The sequence below is a fragment of the Drosophila subpulchrella genome, chromosome 2R (genome assembly GCF_014743375.2).
Source record: "Drosophila subpulchrella strain 33 F10 #4 breed RU33 chromosome 2R, RU_Dsub_v1.1 Primary Assembly, whole genome shotgun sequence".
Classification (NCBI taxonomy): domain Eukaryota; kingdom Metazoa; phylum Arthropoda; class Insecta; order Diptera; family Drosophilidae; genus Drosophila; species Drosophila subpulchrella.
Genome location: NC_050611.1, coordinates 8,776,728 through 8,790,970, shown reverse-complemented (window position 1 = coordinate 8,790,970; position 14,243 = coordinate 8,776,728). Strand labels below are relative to the sequence as shown.

At 44.1% G+C, this 14,243-nt stretch overlaps 2 protein-coding genes across 3 annotated transcripts; one reads left to right on the top strand and one right to left on the bottom strand.

Annotated features, from left to right (window-relative positions):
- Nucleotides 1-1,510: 1,510 nt before the first annotated feature.
- LOC119552151 lies at nt 1,511-13,612 on the top strand. 2 transcript variants are annotated; one of them, XM_037861956.1, is made up of 7 exons: nt 1,511-1,625; nt 1,765-1,837; nt 9,252-9,795; nt 9,919-10,142; nt 10,199-10,529; nt 10,592-12,326; nt 12,384-13,612. In XM_037861956.1, the coding sequence occupies exons 3-7, from the start codon at nt 9,271-9,273 to the stop codon at nt 12,716-12,718; spliced, it is 3,150 nt and encodes a 1,049-aa protein (XP_037717884.1). In that variant the 5' UTR covers nt 1,511-1,625; nt 1,765-1,837; nt 9,252-9,270; the 3' UTR covers nt 12,719-13,612. The 2 variants fall into 2 exon arrangements, with proteins under 2 accessions (XP_037717884.1, XP_037717885.1); XM_037861957.1 differs by lacking the exon at nt 1,511-1,625 and having other exon boundaries at nt 1,651-1,837.
- On the bottom strand, nt 13,589-14,128 carry LOC119552154. Its single transcript, XM_037861959.1, has 2 exons — nt 13,988-14,128; nt 13,589-13,936 (listed from the first exon to the last, which is right to left on the bottom strand). Exon 2 carries the CDS (start codon nt 13,925-13,927, stop codon nt 13,610-13,612), a length of 318 nt encoding a protein of 105 aa, XP_037717887.1. The 5' UTR covers nt 13,928-13,936; nt 13,988-14,128; the 3' UTR covers nt 13,589-13,609.
- Nucleotides 14,129-14,243: the final 115 nt, after the last annotated feature.

The window sequence follows — 14,243 nt, the reverse complement described above, 5'->3', positions numbered from 1 at the left end:
AATCAGTAGACTGTATTCAAGTGTTTTAAGTATAAGTGTATTTTTAATGTCAAATATTGAAACTTTAAGAAATACAAACAAATAAATCCTATAATAATTTGAAAAATTCAAGATTTTAATAATCTCCTAAGACTTCTGACTTTTGAAAACAAAATATACGTATTAAAGTAGGCACCTGAGCTCAGGTTTTAAGCCGTTTCGTATCGAATTCTACGTGCCATTTAACCACAAATTCATAGAGGTATCCCACTTCAATATCGGTATCTAAAGACTCAAGATATGGATTATAGAAGTGCAATTTTGGGTTCCTATTCTGAAAACCATTGAAAACACAAACTTCATTTAAAAGAAAATCTTGAATGTAGATTATTAGAGAATTTAACCACAAATTCATAGAGGAGTCCCACTTCAAAGTCGGTGTTCAATGACTCAAAATATGGATTATAGAAGTGCCATTTTTGGTCCCCATTTTGAAAACTATTGAAAACACAAAGTAATCTAATGAAAATGCCTTTAGCGGCCAAAATAGAGTCGTCCAACTACCTATTCATCTCCATTTTTTTCTAGTATTCCTTCGTCCTTTTCTGTTCTGACACTTTTGTAAAGCTCAAAAATGCAATATTTTTGAATCAAGGCGCCATGTGTTCTTCCTCTTCATGAAGATGAGTCATATTTTTCCTAATCTGGTAACACCAACCTCGTCTTTTTTTTTTACCCCCATTCTGCATAGCAACAACCCCTCACCACTTTCTTCACGACTCCTACCATCCCTTTCACCTATCTCTGCTCTGCTCATCCTTTCCCCTTAAGAAGAGACAGCATTTTTTCGGTCTGGCAACGCTTGATTCTTTTAATTTCTGAGAAATTTTAAAATATGGTTTGTGTCTATACTCTAAGCAGATCGTGGCGACATCTATGGCTTATTTACAGAACCTACTACTTATTTTACACAATGGCTCTACATCTTCACTACTGAGGAGCGTGTACCCGCTAATTTCTACGGACACTGAAAAAAAAGTTGTGTGTTTTCTTAACTGTAGCTTTAAGCTCGGAATTACCACTTTATTTTATGACTGTTTTAACTAGACCAAATTATAAAATCAAATACTATTTTTATTTACCAGTACATAAATTACCAATACATAATTTATTCAAGTTTAAACCGAAAATTCTTGAAATAAATTAAACTTATAAGTATTGTTAAATTAAAAAAAGTTTGTTAAGAACAGAAGTAAGAGGTTTCTAAGTTGGATTTAAGGCTTTTCATAGAAATTTTTTTCTTTATAGGAATGGTCAGATAATAATTAATAAAAAATAAAGAATTATTTGTTGCAATTATCAGAACTAATATAATAGTAAACTATAGCACAAAATTCCAAGAAGCACACTCAGATTACATTATTTAACAAAATATATTCTTAATTTAATGGTATATAAATTGTTTTTCTTGAAACTAAAGTGGTATTTATTTTCTGTTGGATGGTATTTTTTCTGGTTATCGTCGTGGTCACACTGTTAACGAACTCAACAAGTGTTGGGAGCCTCAGTTGAGTTTCAAACTTCAACAGGTGTTGAATACGCGCTACAGTAGAAAAGAAAGCGATCTTCCACGATCAAACGATTCGGTAAAGCAAAACAAGAGAGCGGAATTAACGATCGAGCACGTGATCAGCGTCTCAAGTCCCTAATTAAAAAAAAAGTGCCGGACGGAAAACTTTAAATTACCGGTGTGCCAATCCACTAAAGTTTGTGTGTTTCTTCTAGCGATCAAAAACCAATTCTTGGATTACACCGCTTCACTTAGAGACCAGTTGTCTGCAAGCAGACCGCTTATAAGGTGAGTTTCTCAGGACTGCCATGTGGATGTTGGGTATTGGATCGTATCTTTAGTTTTTGAGTCGGAGTTTTGAAGATTTGGGATATGTAGAATCAATGGGGGTGGGGGGCTTGACGTGAAGAAAAGTGCAGTGCAAGCGAGGGTTAAAGTTTCGTCATGCGAAAGAGTGGGATAACGCTTGTGGCACCCCTGCAATCAAGCAGTTGTCTCGCTCTCTGAGCGTATCTTTCCGTGTGAGTGTGCTACCTGTGAATGTATCGTTACCTGGCGTATCTCAAAAACATACCGAAACTCATACACACAGACACTCGTCTCGATTGCAGCTGCTCTTGTGTGTGTGTGAGAGGTATTTTGTTAGTATATTGGTGCTGTGGTGACATATTAATTTAAAACCCGAGTCGCAATTATCTCGATTATTCTGCAAGCAAGACGATCATATTTTTGGTTCAAACTCCATAAGCTTATCGGTCGAGCCACAGAAATTCCCTACCCCAATTAGACTGAAAAAACAAAGCGTTTAAGCCAATTTAAGGCAAATGCACTGGGAAAGCCAAACAGTCAGGGGAAAAAACAGTTAACAGACAACGCGTTTGCTTTTCACAACAACAACAAAAGCCACCAGGTAGATAAGATTACACCTGTATATGTATTGGGGCGTATCTGTGTGTGTGGTTAAGTGATCAGGGGAAAAACGAGAGGGAAAGGGGTGCACAAACCGGTAATGCATTTACTCAAAAAAGAAGTCACCTTCATAACAAACTGAGCGCTCTGCTGCAAAAACACAACATACTCAACTGTCACAGTCAGAGAGATAAATCTATATAGTTTAGGCCCGACCATGATCGTAGTTTGCATATACCACATATTATATGTGGTAGAAGACGGGCCAATGAGGTGTTGGAAAAGCTGAGCCCCAGTCAAACCCAGTTTTTTACAGCTCCAAAGGTCGGAATAGGTAGTATGGATGGGCATACCATAAACCATACACCATACACCATATACCAAACCATCCAAACCCGATCGTGTTCAATCGGCTTTGAGTGCTTCCTGTAGTATCGGCCAATTAATCAAAGACCAGAACTTCGATAACATCCATGAAAAAGTTTCCAAAAATAAACTATTTGTTTCTATGCATAATTCAGAACCAGTTCCAATCGATTTTCAATTTTAATGTTCGCCGTTCCTATAACCATCTCCGTTGGCTGTAGCCAGCACGAAGCTGGAATTTAAATGAAATGTACATCGTACAGATATAATTTACAGAGATCTGGGCAATAGACACACGTTCATTTGATTTTGAGGTGCGACTCGATTTTCCAGACGTAATCAACCAGTTCACAGGGGAGTGCACTAAGAATTCCTGGAAAACGATTTTGTATGCTAATTTTCGCCTCAGCTCGGCTTGTCTGGGCTTGACTCGGGTTGTTCTTGGGCAGGGCCTTCGATCCGCAGCAGGATCACAGACATATAGCGTGTGTCGAGCTGTCGCCAGTCGACTGATGAATTCAGGGGGGCATTATCTAATCGCTACATAAGCCGGTCCCCACATAGGAACCTCTATGCCGCCTATTTATACAGATAAAGAGCCCAAAAAGCAAACAAAAGTTGAGACTTTGACTCGCTCCACTGAGAGTTAATGAGGTCACATCACTCTATGCTTTAGCTGTTTCTGGTTTCATGGCTGGTAATTGGCCGGAGTACGAGTTTTAACGTATATATCGTAGAGCTGAGACTACGCCGTGGAGGGCGAATTATGAATACTTAAACACATCTTTTATGGACAGCCGTGGCCGGAGATGGAGCTGGGCCTAAGTGGCCAGGCAAACATTTGCCAACCAGTCTTGCCGATCATCTGGGTGTGTGGGTAAACGTGGTTTGGAGCCGTGTCTTACACAGAACTTAAGTGTCGGCACATGCGGCGTATGCGCAATGTGGCTGCTTTGCTCTGGCTCGCTTAGAAGTCTCTATTTGACACATGAATGCCATACGAAAACAGCGAAAAGTAAACTATTTTTGACTGATTTAACGATCCAGGCGGTTTTGTTTTAACAGCTTTGGCCAACAATGATGTCATTTCTATGGGCTTTGAATGCCCATACCTGCGGGGGAAAGCCGAATGCAATTCTCTGTGATCTCTTTTCGTCTCTGCTCAATGGAGCATGACGCGAGCTTCGCATATTTCGCACCCACATTGCGTTGACATTTTACCTTAACCCTGAATCTAATCGATCAAGCCTGACAATCGGGCAAAGTGGCATTAGCATTAATCAATTTCTGCCATAAAACATTAGTCATCGAAATCGGTGGTGGTGGTGGTGGTGCTGGTGGTACCACAAAAGCAGCTGACAAATGGGGAAATGTTTTGGCCCTATTCTCGGCTGCAACTTTCTCCTCTGTGCAATTGTACTTTCGGAACCCAACAGTTGGGCGTTGGATGCTAAACCGCTTTGCGGGATTGCCTTGATTTGCTCTGGCCTGACCATAACTCAAGATCTCCAGCTTTTAAGCCGATTTCACAGCCTCAAAGTTTGGGTTCAGGGTCTCACCCATTGCTAATGAAATGCAGACTTGTCTGGAAGTGACTCAGAGGAGTGTGCTTACGTGCTATGCAAGCGGTTTCGAGGCCCGGAATGCGGCCTGTCACATGGAACGTGGCCAACTACGTTGGTGGAGGCCCAGTTGCAGTCACTCCGACCCTTAATTTACGCGATAAACTGGTGAAGTATTATGCCCTACACATTCCAAAAAAATGTATTCAATAATATTAGCCCTCAAGAAATGGATTCTTAGTATTTTTGTTAAAAAATGGACATTCAGTATCAATTTGGTCAGTACATTTTAAAATGGATTTGATGACGTAAGCAACACTCCCAATTTAGCTCGGATATATAGCATCCACTTAAGGCTGCAGATTCCAAGAACTGACTGATACCATCAGCATTTATTTTGGTTCTGAAAAGTATATGCAATATCATGAAGTGAATAATAAATAGAAATTGACGCAGTGGATATATCGAACTTAAGCCTTAGCGATTAAGCCTAAACGACTCCTGACTTTACACATTGTCTATAACGAGGTCTCATAAAACCTACAAAAAACTTACATTTTAAGACCTCTAAGTTAATAGTTTTAAAAGCTGATTGCAGGCCTTTTGACAGCGGAGATCAGTGCCTTTAAATACTAAGTGATGAGTACTAGGTGCTTAGCACTAGACACTTAATAAATATATAGATGGCTCAGCGGGTTGACAATTCCGGACACTCGTCTCTAGGAACACTCGTTCGACCGATAACCAATACGTGATGGCAAAACGCCTTTGTTATTGAAAACAAAGCCTCGTTGGAGTGCAAAGTTTAGTGCAAAAAGGTCGGAAAAAATGTGTTTTCCATTTTCAAAACTCACACATGGTTGGGTAAACAAATCAGGTTTCCGTCGGCTAAGCACAATGAAAAGCGCTTTTCAGCTGGAGGGGGCGGAAAAGTCGTGCCCCAGCCGAGCTTCTAGAGCCAAGTTATCCGGCACTCTAAAAGTCGGAAGCTGAAAACCGATACAGATATCGCTAATGAGCCGCCCCCGCCCGGTGAAAGCAGGTTTCCCACTCGCACCGACTCCTTAAGTTCTTAATTTATGTGCCGCTTCCTGCTTTAAAATCAGGGCTATATATATATTATACACCCAATACACTGTTCGATCCAAACAAAGGGTAATTGCAGGCGAGGAAGCGGGCATAAAGATCTGATTCGAATGGCTGAAATCAATTTATGGCAGTTTTAATAACTGAATTCCCATGCAGGGACTTCCCGCCGATAACAGCAAATGCACTTTATCGGCGATGTGGAAATTTTAAGCCAGATCGATCAAGAGGTATTACTTAACGACAGGTTTTTGGGAAGGTCTTAGTGGATTCGTTCGTAAGAAGTTGCAGCTGCTGCAAAATTGTGCCTTGATCACAACAATAATTTCAAAGTCCACTGACTTAGCAATACTCTTTCCTTTCAAGCTGCGGAAACACTTTAAGATTAGCTTTACGATGTTCTGTAATCTAAAAGTACTATTTGTTGATAGTAAAACTTTCCAGCCAAATGTCATTAGAATGTAACGTGTAATTGCGATTAAATTGTTTACTTTATTTTGATTCGAATAGCACACATTCGCTGCGCAGAGTTCAAGCAACTTGAACGTGACACAATCGGTTATTATATAGAAATTACGTTTGGAAATGTTTAACTTTGAGCGAATTGAAATGGCTTTTAGCGAGAATTTTTCGTAACTCGTAAAGTCATCTGCCTGACTTTTGGCTGCCACCGTGCAAACTTGGCTCACACATCTGCTGCGAGTGGCAATTTCCAGCCAAAAACCAGTCTGGCCAACAGTTTCCCCTTTTTTTTCCGTCTGCGTACTGGTGTGTGTGGTCAAATGTCGGTATTTTTTATACTTTTGTGTATATTTTTTTATGAGCCCGCCTTGGGCAATTTCGTCCATTGTACTGGCTGGCTGGCAAAAATTAACGTTGCAGAAATTATATTCCGGAATGGCGTCAACTGAATAGGATACAAAAAAAGGCCACTCTAATGTATAGATGGAAATCGGATCTCTGAACAGTTGGCCAGTGGTGTATTTTTTAGCCGAAATCATGATCGTAAATCGTCAAAAACCAGCCGAAACTCGTGATGCTAATGAATCGGTCAACAAATTTGACGGCGTCGTGATCAGCAGCTTAAGGACGGGATGGAATCGGTTTGAGCCACCCTAATGAAGGCATCAGCCGAGGTATTTCCGTTTTGCCAGTCTGAGTCTCTACCCATGGATCGATGTCCTTAAAAGGAAGAGATGCTATCCTAAAGGAAAACATGTACGATTCTACCTACACGTCCGTTGCTCTCGTTTCACTTCCTGTTAACGCCAGCTATTTTTACCCAGGCATCTCGATCGTTATCCACCCACGCACACAGATACCCAAAGCATGAATGTATTGTTTTGGGTATTTCTGGGTATTTGCCAAAGACACTTTTGTGTTGATCTTAAGTCGGAGTCAAGGCGAAACTACCTGAGTTCGATAACGCAGGCCGAGGTTCATTAGCTGACCTTGCTGATCCCGTTGCTATCGCTCCGGAGGAATGCAGTCGCCATTCTTTTTCGGGAATATAATTTATAACATTGGCTGGCCGTCCAAGGGTCGCACCCAGTTTCCAATTCCCGATCGACGCACCCATGCACAATTCGATAGCCAGGCCCCATCTGCTCTCCAAATCCACATGACATTTCTGGGTAACCCGATACGGAAATGTGGGTTGGAGGGCCTCATGGGAAACGTTCATAATCCGAATCTGTTGACAAAACCGACCACATGCCCACCGTCTGTAAACCAGTTGATAGACATCGAAAAACCAGCATTGAAGCCAAAACAAAATATAATAATAAATTGAATAGACCCTTACGTTTTAAGCAGTATCTAAGTTAGTATCACCATTTGATATCAGTTTGTTATGCGATCCCATGTCGAAGTGTGCCTCTAAACAAAACGCTCCAATATGTTTCCGTATCGGGTTGCGTTGAGCACGGGGCCATTAAGTATGGCAGGGCGAGATCAGGGTTTATCGCGATCGAATGTCAAAGTGTTCTAAAAACAGTTTCAGGAAAGCATTTCCCCATTGGCTGGATGTTAATTAGATGCACGACACTGCAATGCACTCAGATATACTTTCATATTCACTGGCGGGGGATACCGATCGATCTAGCTATCGATGAGGGGGCCAGGGAGCTTCGATCGGTTATATCCCAACTAGTGCTAATCTTTACAGCCGCAGATAGCGACGGCAATATGATGAATTGGCTGACTCACGAATTTCCGAGTGGAAAACGTATTTGCATACATGTACAAGTATGGCCAGTGCCAGTGCCACTTACCGGTTTCTCTCTAAACTTGAACAGAGCCCCTCGTATAGCCCAGTTCGGGCGGACATCTGTGTATACACATACGGATCGGATCGGATCGGATTGGATCGCTGCAATGACAGAAATGGAATTAATTATGGTCGGTCGGTCGGTTGGTCGGGGTGTCGACGGCGCCTTGGCCAAAGTTAAAGCCAAAGCCAATTCAAAGCGAGCCAAAAAGAGCCACAACATCTTTCGTGACTCGATGAAATGTGTTAGCCGAAAGACCTAAACACGTTTAATGCGGTCTCGAGACTGCAGTTTTCCCTTCGGGTTGCCAAGCTCCGCCGCCACTTGACACCCACTCACAGCTCAGCTTAGCTGGCTAAGCGGTTTCTGTGGGGTCTAATGAAATGCTCTAACATACGATATGTGTGCACGTATATTATGGTATATTGGCTGGATAAATGCGATCTATTCTGGCCGCGTTAACTGCGCATTTTGCATTTTGCTTGAGGTCTCAGATCTCTGGCGATCCCGGGTCGTTTGCCCGGTTACGAAAAAACATTAATACGTTAAGCTCTTTGTTTACCACTCGGCGAGCCACGGTCTCGAATTGTGTATTTGCTTTGCCATGAAAACGAAGGCAAACACAGGCGGGCTTTCAATAGGGGCATCCGCTGTGGAATCCGCATCGAATGGGTGGAAAATGCATTCCAAAACGGTCAGTTATGAAACCTAAAGAGAACTGAAATCGCGATGTTTTCAGTCGGGCTTTTGGGAATTTCTTAGAACCAGCGATCTGGCAAACGAGTTCTTAATTGGCGTCAAGAAACGCTCCGTGGGGATTCCCCTCGTCGAATCGATTCAGAAGCCCAGGGAGATTACCTAATACATTCGTTAGGGTGTGCAACCCAGTCGCCCCATTATTACAGGGCAAACAAACCCAGCCGAACTGGGATAAACTCAAGTTGAGATCGAGTATCTGTATCTGATCGAGTGAAGCATCGGCATCTGCATTGCTAATCTCTAAATTATCAATACCAGTACTTTCCGGAAAGGGAAGTACCTCTCGAGTTTGGTCGAAAGTGCCAATTGCTTTTGCCCAACTCTGAGTAAGCATTTGAAAATACGCAGGGAATCAGGCGAATTCAAAACAATTGCCATTAAACGATAAGCAAACATTTGGAAATTTGTGGATTCGGCTTGGTGTGCTGACTAAATTAGCATGGCCAATGATGTCAACTCTCTGGGTGCCAAGGTGCTAATCAGGGGAGTCAACATGGCTCACCATTTCGCCATGCAGATCGCTGATTTTGGAGGAAATGGGTGATACGACGTGCGTATTCTGAGGCCAGCCATGAAAACCTCCACTTCACTAGAATGTTGTTGATTCAATAAACGTATATCTGCTTATCTAGCTCCGGCAATTAGCGATAAGATACGGCTGCACTGGGTGTGAGTCGACTATTCTTTCAGTTTCTTGGAAGTGGCCATAACTGTACAGCTCTGTTTTTTTCTTCCCCTGGTCCATTTCAGTTTGCCCATCTACAGGAGAATGGGTCGCCAGTCGACTTGCAGGCTGGTCCTGCTGCTGGCCTTCAGCCTGGCCCTAATCCACGCCAGCCACTCGAACGTTGTGAGCAATAAGATTCACTACGTCCACGACGATCTGACTGAGAATGAGCTGAGCTCTGGAGAGGATGTGACCACCACCGATACCTTGCCCAAGATCTCCACGCCCAAAGTCAAAGAACTTCCCGTGGAGACAACCACCACCACCAGCCCGGTGAAGAAGTCCACCAAAAAGTCCATCTCCGAGGAGGCCCTCAAGTATCTGATGGAGGCGGCCAAGCACAGCCGGGCGCTGGCCGATGATCCTCACTTTAACAAGATGTTCAACTCAACGGTCGCCACCAGCGATAAGAACTCCACCGATAGTGACGACAGCGAATACTACGGATACGACGACGATTACAACTATTTCGACGAGGATCCGGAAACGACTTCCTCGAGTCCCAAGAAGGCTAAGAGCAGTCCCAAGCTGCAGCCCATTGTGGAGACCACCTCCTCGAAGCCCAAGGTATGCAATTCCTTTCCAATGTCAAAAGGTAGATAACATCTATATCACCTTTCCCCCTTAAAATCAGCAGTGGCATTCTGTTGTGGTCTTAATAATAACATTTTATTTAACCTACTATTTTAGGGCAAAACCGCCGAACAAAAGACCAAAGAAAGTACTAATGACATCGACAGCGACTCCCAATATGATTACGATGAAGATTTGGATGAAGACGATGATGAGGACGATGCATCTGAAGATCTTCTGACCGATGATGAGCAGGTGGTTTTCAGCGAGGACGTCCCCTGCCCGCGATTCTGCCAGTGCGCTCGAAATGTCAACAGCTATCTGGTGGCCACCTGCAGCAGGTTTGTCCTTTAGAAACTTCCAAACTCTTAACACTGATTAACAATCCAACTTGCAGACTTGACACGGGCATCCAGAAGTTTGGCTCGGACATTACGGACCTGGTGGTGACCAATGTGGGTCCCAAGTACCCCATCCTTATGGGCCCCAAATTCTTCCTCAACCTGGGCCTCAAGAACGTGGCTTCCATCAAAATCGCCAACTGCACCTTGGAGTATCTGCACCAAGAGGCCTTCTATGGACTAAACGAACTGTATTCCCTTAACCTAACAGATGTGGGTCTGGCCATCATTAACCCTGACACCTTCCTGGGAAACAAGAAGCTGCGTATGCTGACCATCTCGGGCAATGACCTGAGTGTGATGTCCAACCTGCACTACCTGTTGAACGTAGGTTTTCATATACAACCTTCTTCTAATGATCGATTTCTGATAACCAACGCTTTCTGTAGTCTTCCAGCATTGAGGAGCTGGACTTCTCGCGCAACAACCTCATGGAATTGAATTCCAAGGCTTTCTCCCAACTCCCCAATGTCGTTTACATCAACCTGAGCCAGAACAGCCTCAAGAAACTCCCCGATAAGGCGTTCGAGAACGTTACCCTTCTGGAAGAACTTGACCTGTCCTACAACTCGTTGACTGAGCTGCCCCGTGATATCTTCAACGGAACCACCCTGTCCATTCTCCACCTGAAGTACAACACCTTCAACGGCGATCTGCACTTCGGCACCAAGGATCTGCAGCAGCTGGATTTGAGCTTCAACTCGATTGCCAAAGTGCACCACAGCATGTTCGACAAGATGCCCGGTCTGACCAACCTGAACCTCAAGGGCAACGGCATCAAGAAGATCCAGCCGGACTCGTTCCTCACGCTGAAGAGCCTGCGCCACATCGATCTGTCCATCAACGAACTGGAGCAGATCTCGGGCATGCTGTTCTTTAAGAACTCCGAACTGGACGTCATCCGTTTGAACGATAACCCTCGCCTGAGCCAACTGCCCACCGATGGTTTCCTGAGCTACAGTGGAGAGTTCACTGTCTACTACCTGGATATTTCCAACTGTGCCATCGGTCCGCTGGGTCACAAGGCCTTCTCCACGATGCCGCATCTGACCACCTTGAAGTTGGCTTGGAACAACATCAACCACCTGCCTCGTGAGATCTTCACCAGGTTGCACAAGCTGATCGACTTGGACCTGAGCAACAATCTGATTCCCCGCATGGACGACCTGATCTTCATGGACAACGGTGAGCTGACCAAGCTGAGTCTGGCCGGCAATCCCATTACCCGCCTGTCGGTCCGCCTCTTCCTGCCACTGCACCAACTCCGCTCCCTGGATGTCAACGACTGTGAGCTTACCTCCCTGCTCTCCGATCGCGAAATGGGATTCGGTTACAAGATCTTCGACAGCCTGCGCAGCTTCAACGCCTCTGGCAATCTGATCAAGAAGATCTCCTCGGAGGATGTGAAGAGCTTCAAGAACCTGCGCTCCCTGGATATCACCAACAACCCGCTGAAGTGCACCCGCGACTTCCAGGACTTCATCAGCTACGTCACCCTGCAGATGCAGATGACTCCTAGGCGTCTGCCGGTTTTGGCCAACTTGGAGGACGATGCCACTATTGTGGAGCTGGAGACCCAGGCGCAGGCCGGATGGGCCACTTTGGCGCACGAGGTGTGCAAGCATGCTGAGGGCTCAGATTTCCTGGACGAGAAGAAGGCCGACAGTGCCGAGGCCAAGCTGGAGAAGCGTCTGAGGGAGAGCGAGAAGAAGCTGGACGAGGACGAGGAGAAGCTTCTAAGTGTCCTCGATAAGAGTGTGCTGGACAAGAGCCGGCTGAGCAGCATGCAGAAGATCATGAAGGGATCGGTCAATGCTGATACCGAGAAGCCTGAGGAAGACAGTGCCGAGGAGAATCTGAACAATGGTGGCGAAGACAAGGACGAGGACAGCAGCGATTATGAAAGCGAAGAGGATGATGAGGATGATGAGGACGACGCTGATGATGACAACGATGATGATCGCTTCGAGGAGGCCAAGAAGAATACCAAGAAGGCCAAGAGCGAGTCGGACAAGGCCTTTGACACGTTTGTGAACAAGGAGCTGAAGCCGGTTCTGACTGACGAAGGTGTCCGGGCGGAGGATGTGGACATGTCCCAGGAGACGCGCGATAGGTTCCTGCTGGGTGAGTTATGCTCGTTAAGAAAATATAGAATATATAATAATACTTTTACCTCTTCAGAGAAACTGGGCTTCGACAGCGAAAGCGAGGAGTCGGATGAGTACACCGAGAAGATGATCTTCCACGGCCAGCTGTCCTACGACGTGGTGGTCCCATTGATCATCGTATCGTTCTGCCTCTTGATGATTGTGCTGTCCGTCGCCCGTGTGATCTACGTGGTGCTGCGCAAGCGCGGTGAGCGCTACCGCATGGCCCTGCTGGCCTCAAAGAACTCGTTCGTGTACCAGAAGCTCAGCGAGGACATCGTGAAGCCCACCACTAGCAAGGACCAGAAACAGCCCAAGCACCTGAAGCAGCCCAAGGTGCACCGATATGCGCCCATCAACCAGGTCTAAGTCCACCCAGAATCAACAGTTCTGAAGCGGACTTCGCGGAAGTCGAACGAGTTGCGCTGTTTTTCTAATTTATAAGATTATTGATAGTTGAAAAAGTGGAAAATCACATCAGACAATTGACTACACACAAGCACAAGAATGAAAAGAAACAGGAGGAGGAGCAGAAAGCTGGCAGTTAAAAGTATTAGCGAGAGTGCGAGGAAACAAAGCAACAACTGAGAAATACTTGAATCCAAATAAGAGAGAGAAGAAATCTAAGAAAAACATCCTATATCCATGAAATAGCCTATACCGGCCTAGTTCTGTTAAGACCAGTCGACAGATTTTTGGCAACAGCAGAGATTGGTTCTAGAAAACGCGTTCGATTAGCAACCGTTTCGAAAGCAACGGACTTGCACCTTATCGAACCACTGCCCCCAACCCAATCCAATAAACCATATCCATACCTATGAGAATTTCGGAAACAACTTGAAGATTTAGTGCCATTTTGCCAAAATTCAAACCGAGCGAAAATTACTTAAATACATTAGGGTTTCTAAACTGAGTGTGAAGTCAGAAATGAGAAACGAGAAGCAAAGAGCAGAAAGTAGTAAGGATTTTAGATCCGGGTCTGTGTAGCAAACGGTTAGAAGACTCCCTAGAATGACGTCTGATTTTTAATCTGATCAAGAGATGAGAAAAATAATTAATGCATAAACTATGTTAAGACTTTTTTATTACCTTTTTTTCCAATCGAATGCAAGTTACCGCTTAACTTATTCGACTTTGAAACCAATTCCGAAACAATAAATTATTTTAACCAAACCGATCGTAATCTTTACAATGCATACTTAATAGACATACATACGTACTTTTAACAATAACATGCCTTTCAATAAAATTGAATATATTTTATCTGCGTTCAATAAAAGACTCAAGTGGGCCGTCAACCGTTTCCTCCTTTTCGTAGAGGGTTAAATTCCGTTGGAAGCCGAGTGCGAAGTCGATTATCTCCTGATCTCGCTTTAAATCTTCTCTGATTTGGCGCCACATCCGTTCAAATCCACTATCGAAGGGCATGCCCACGAATCGGTTATGTTTCGAACGGAGTTCTTCGCCGATCTGCTGCCACATTATCTCAAATTCCCTATCGTAAGGCATGCCGATGAATTTACTGCGGTATCCAGAGTATTCAAACATGAATGAATACTCATTTTCGATGTTGCGCATGTCCAAAACCTACAATATCATTAGAGTACAATAAAAAAAAAGTTTTTATGATAAACTTACGATAATACTGCCGGCTGAGTCGTTTAATTCAAGACGTCCAGCCCTGGTTAGATGAACTCTATAGGTATTTCAAATAATATCAAATATTCCCAGTTCCAGCGTTGGTCTTGGCACTCCAGCATAGGAACACAAACTGAAACTTTATAAGCAGAGGACTCTTAAGCGAATACCAGACCAAAAGAGAGGCCATAAAATAATGCTGAATTTACATAAAATCCCTTGCGCCAAGGAACATAAAGTAAACAGAAATACGAAA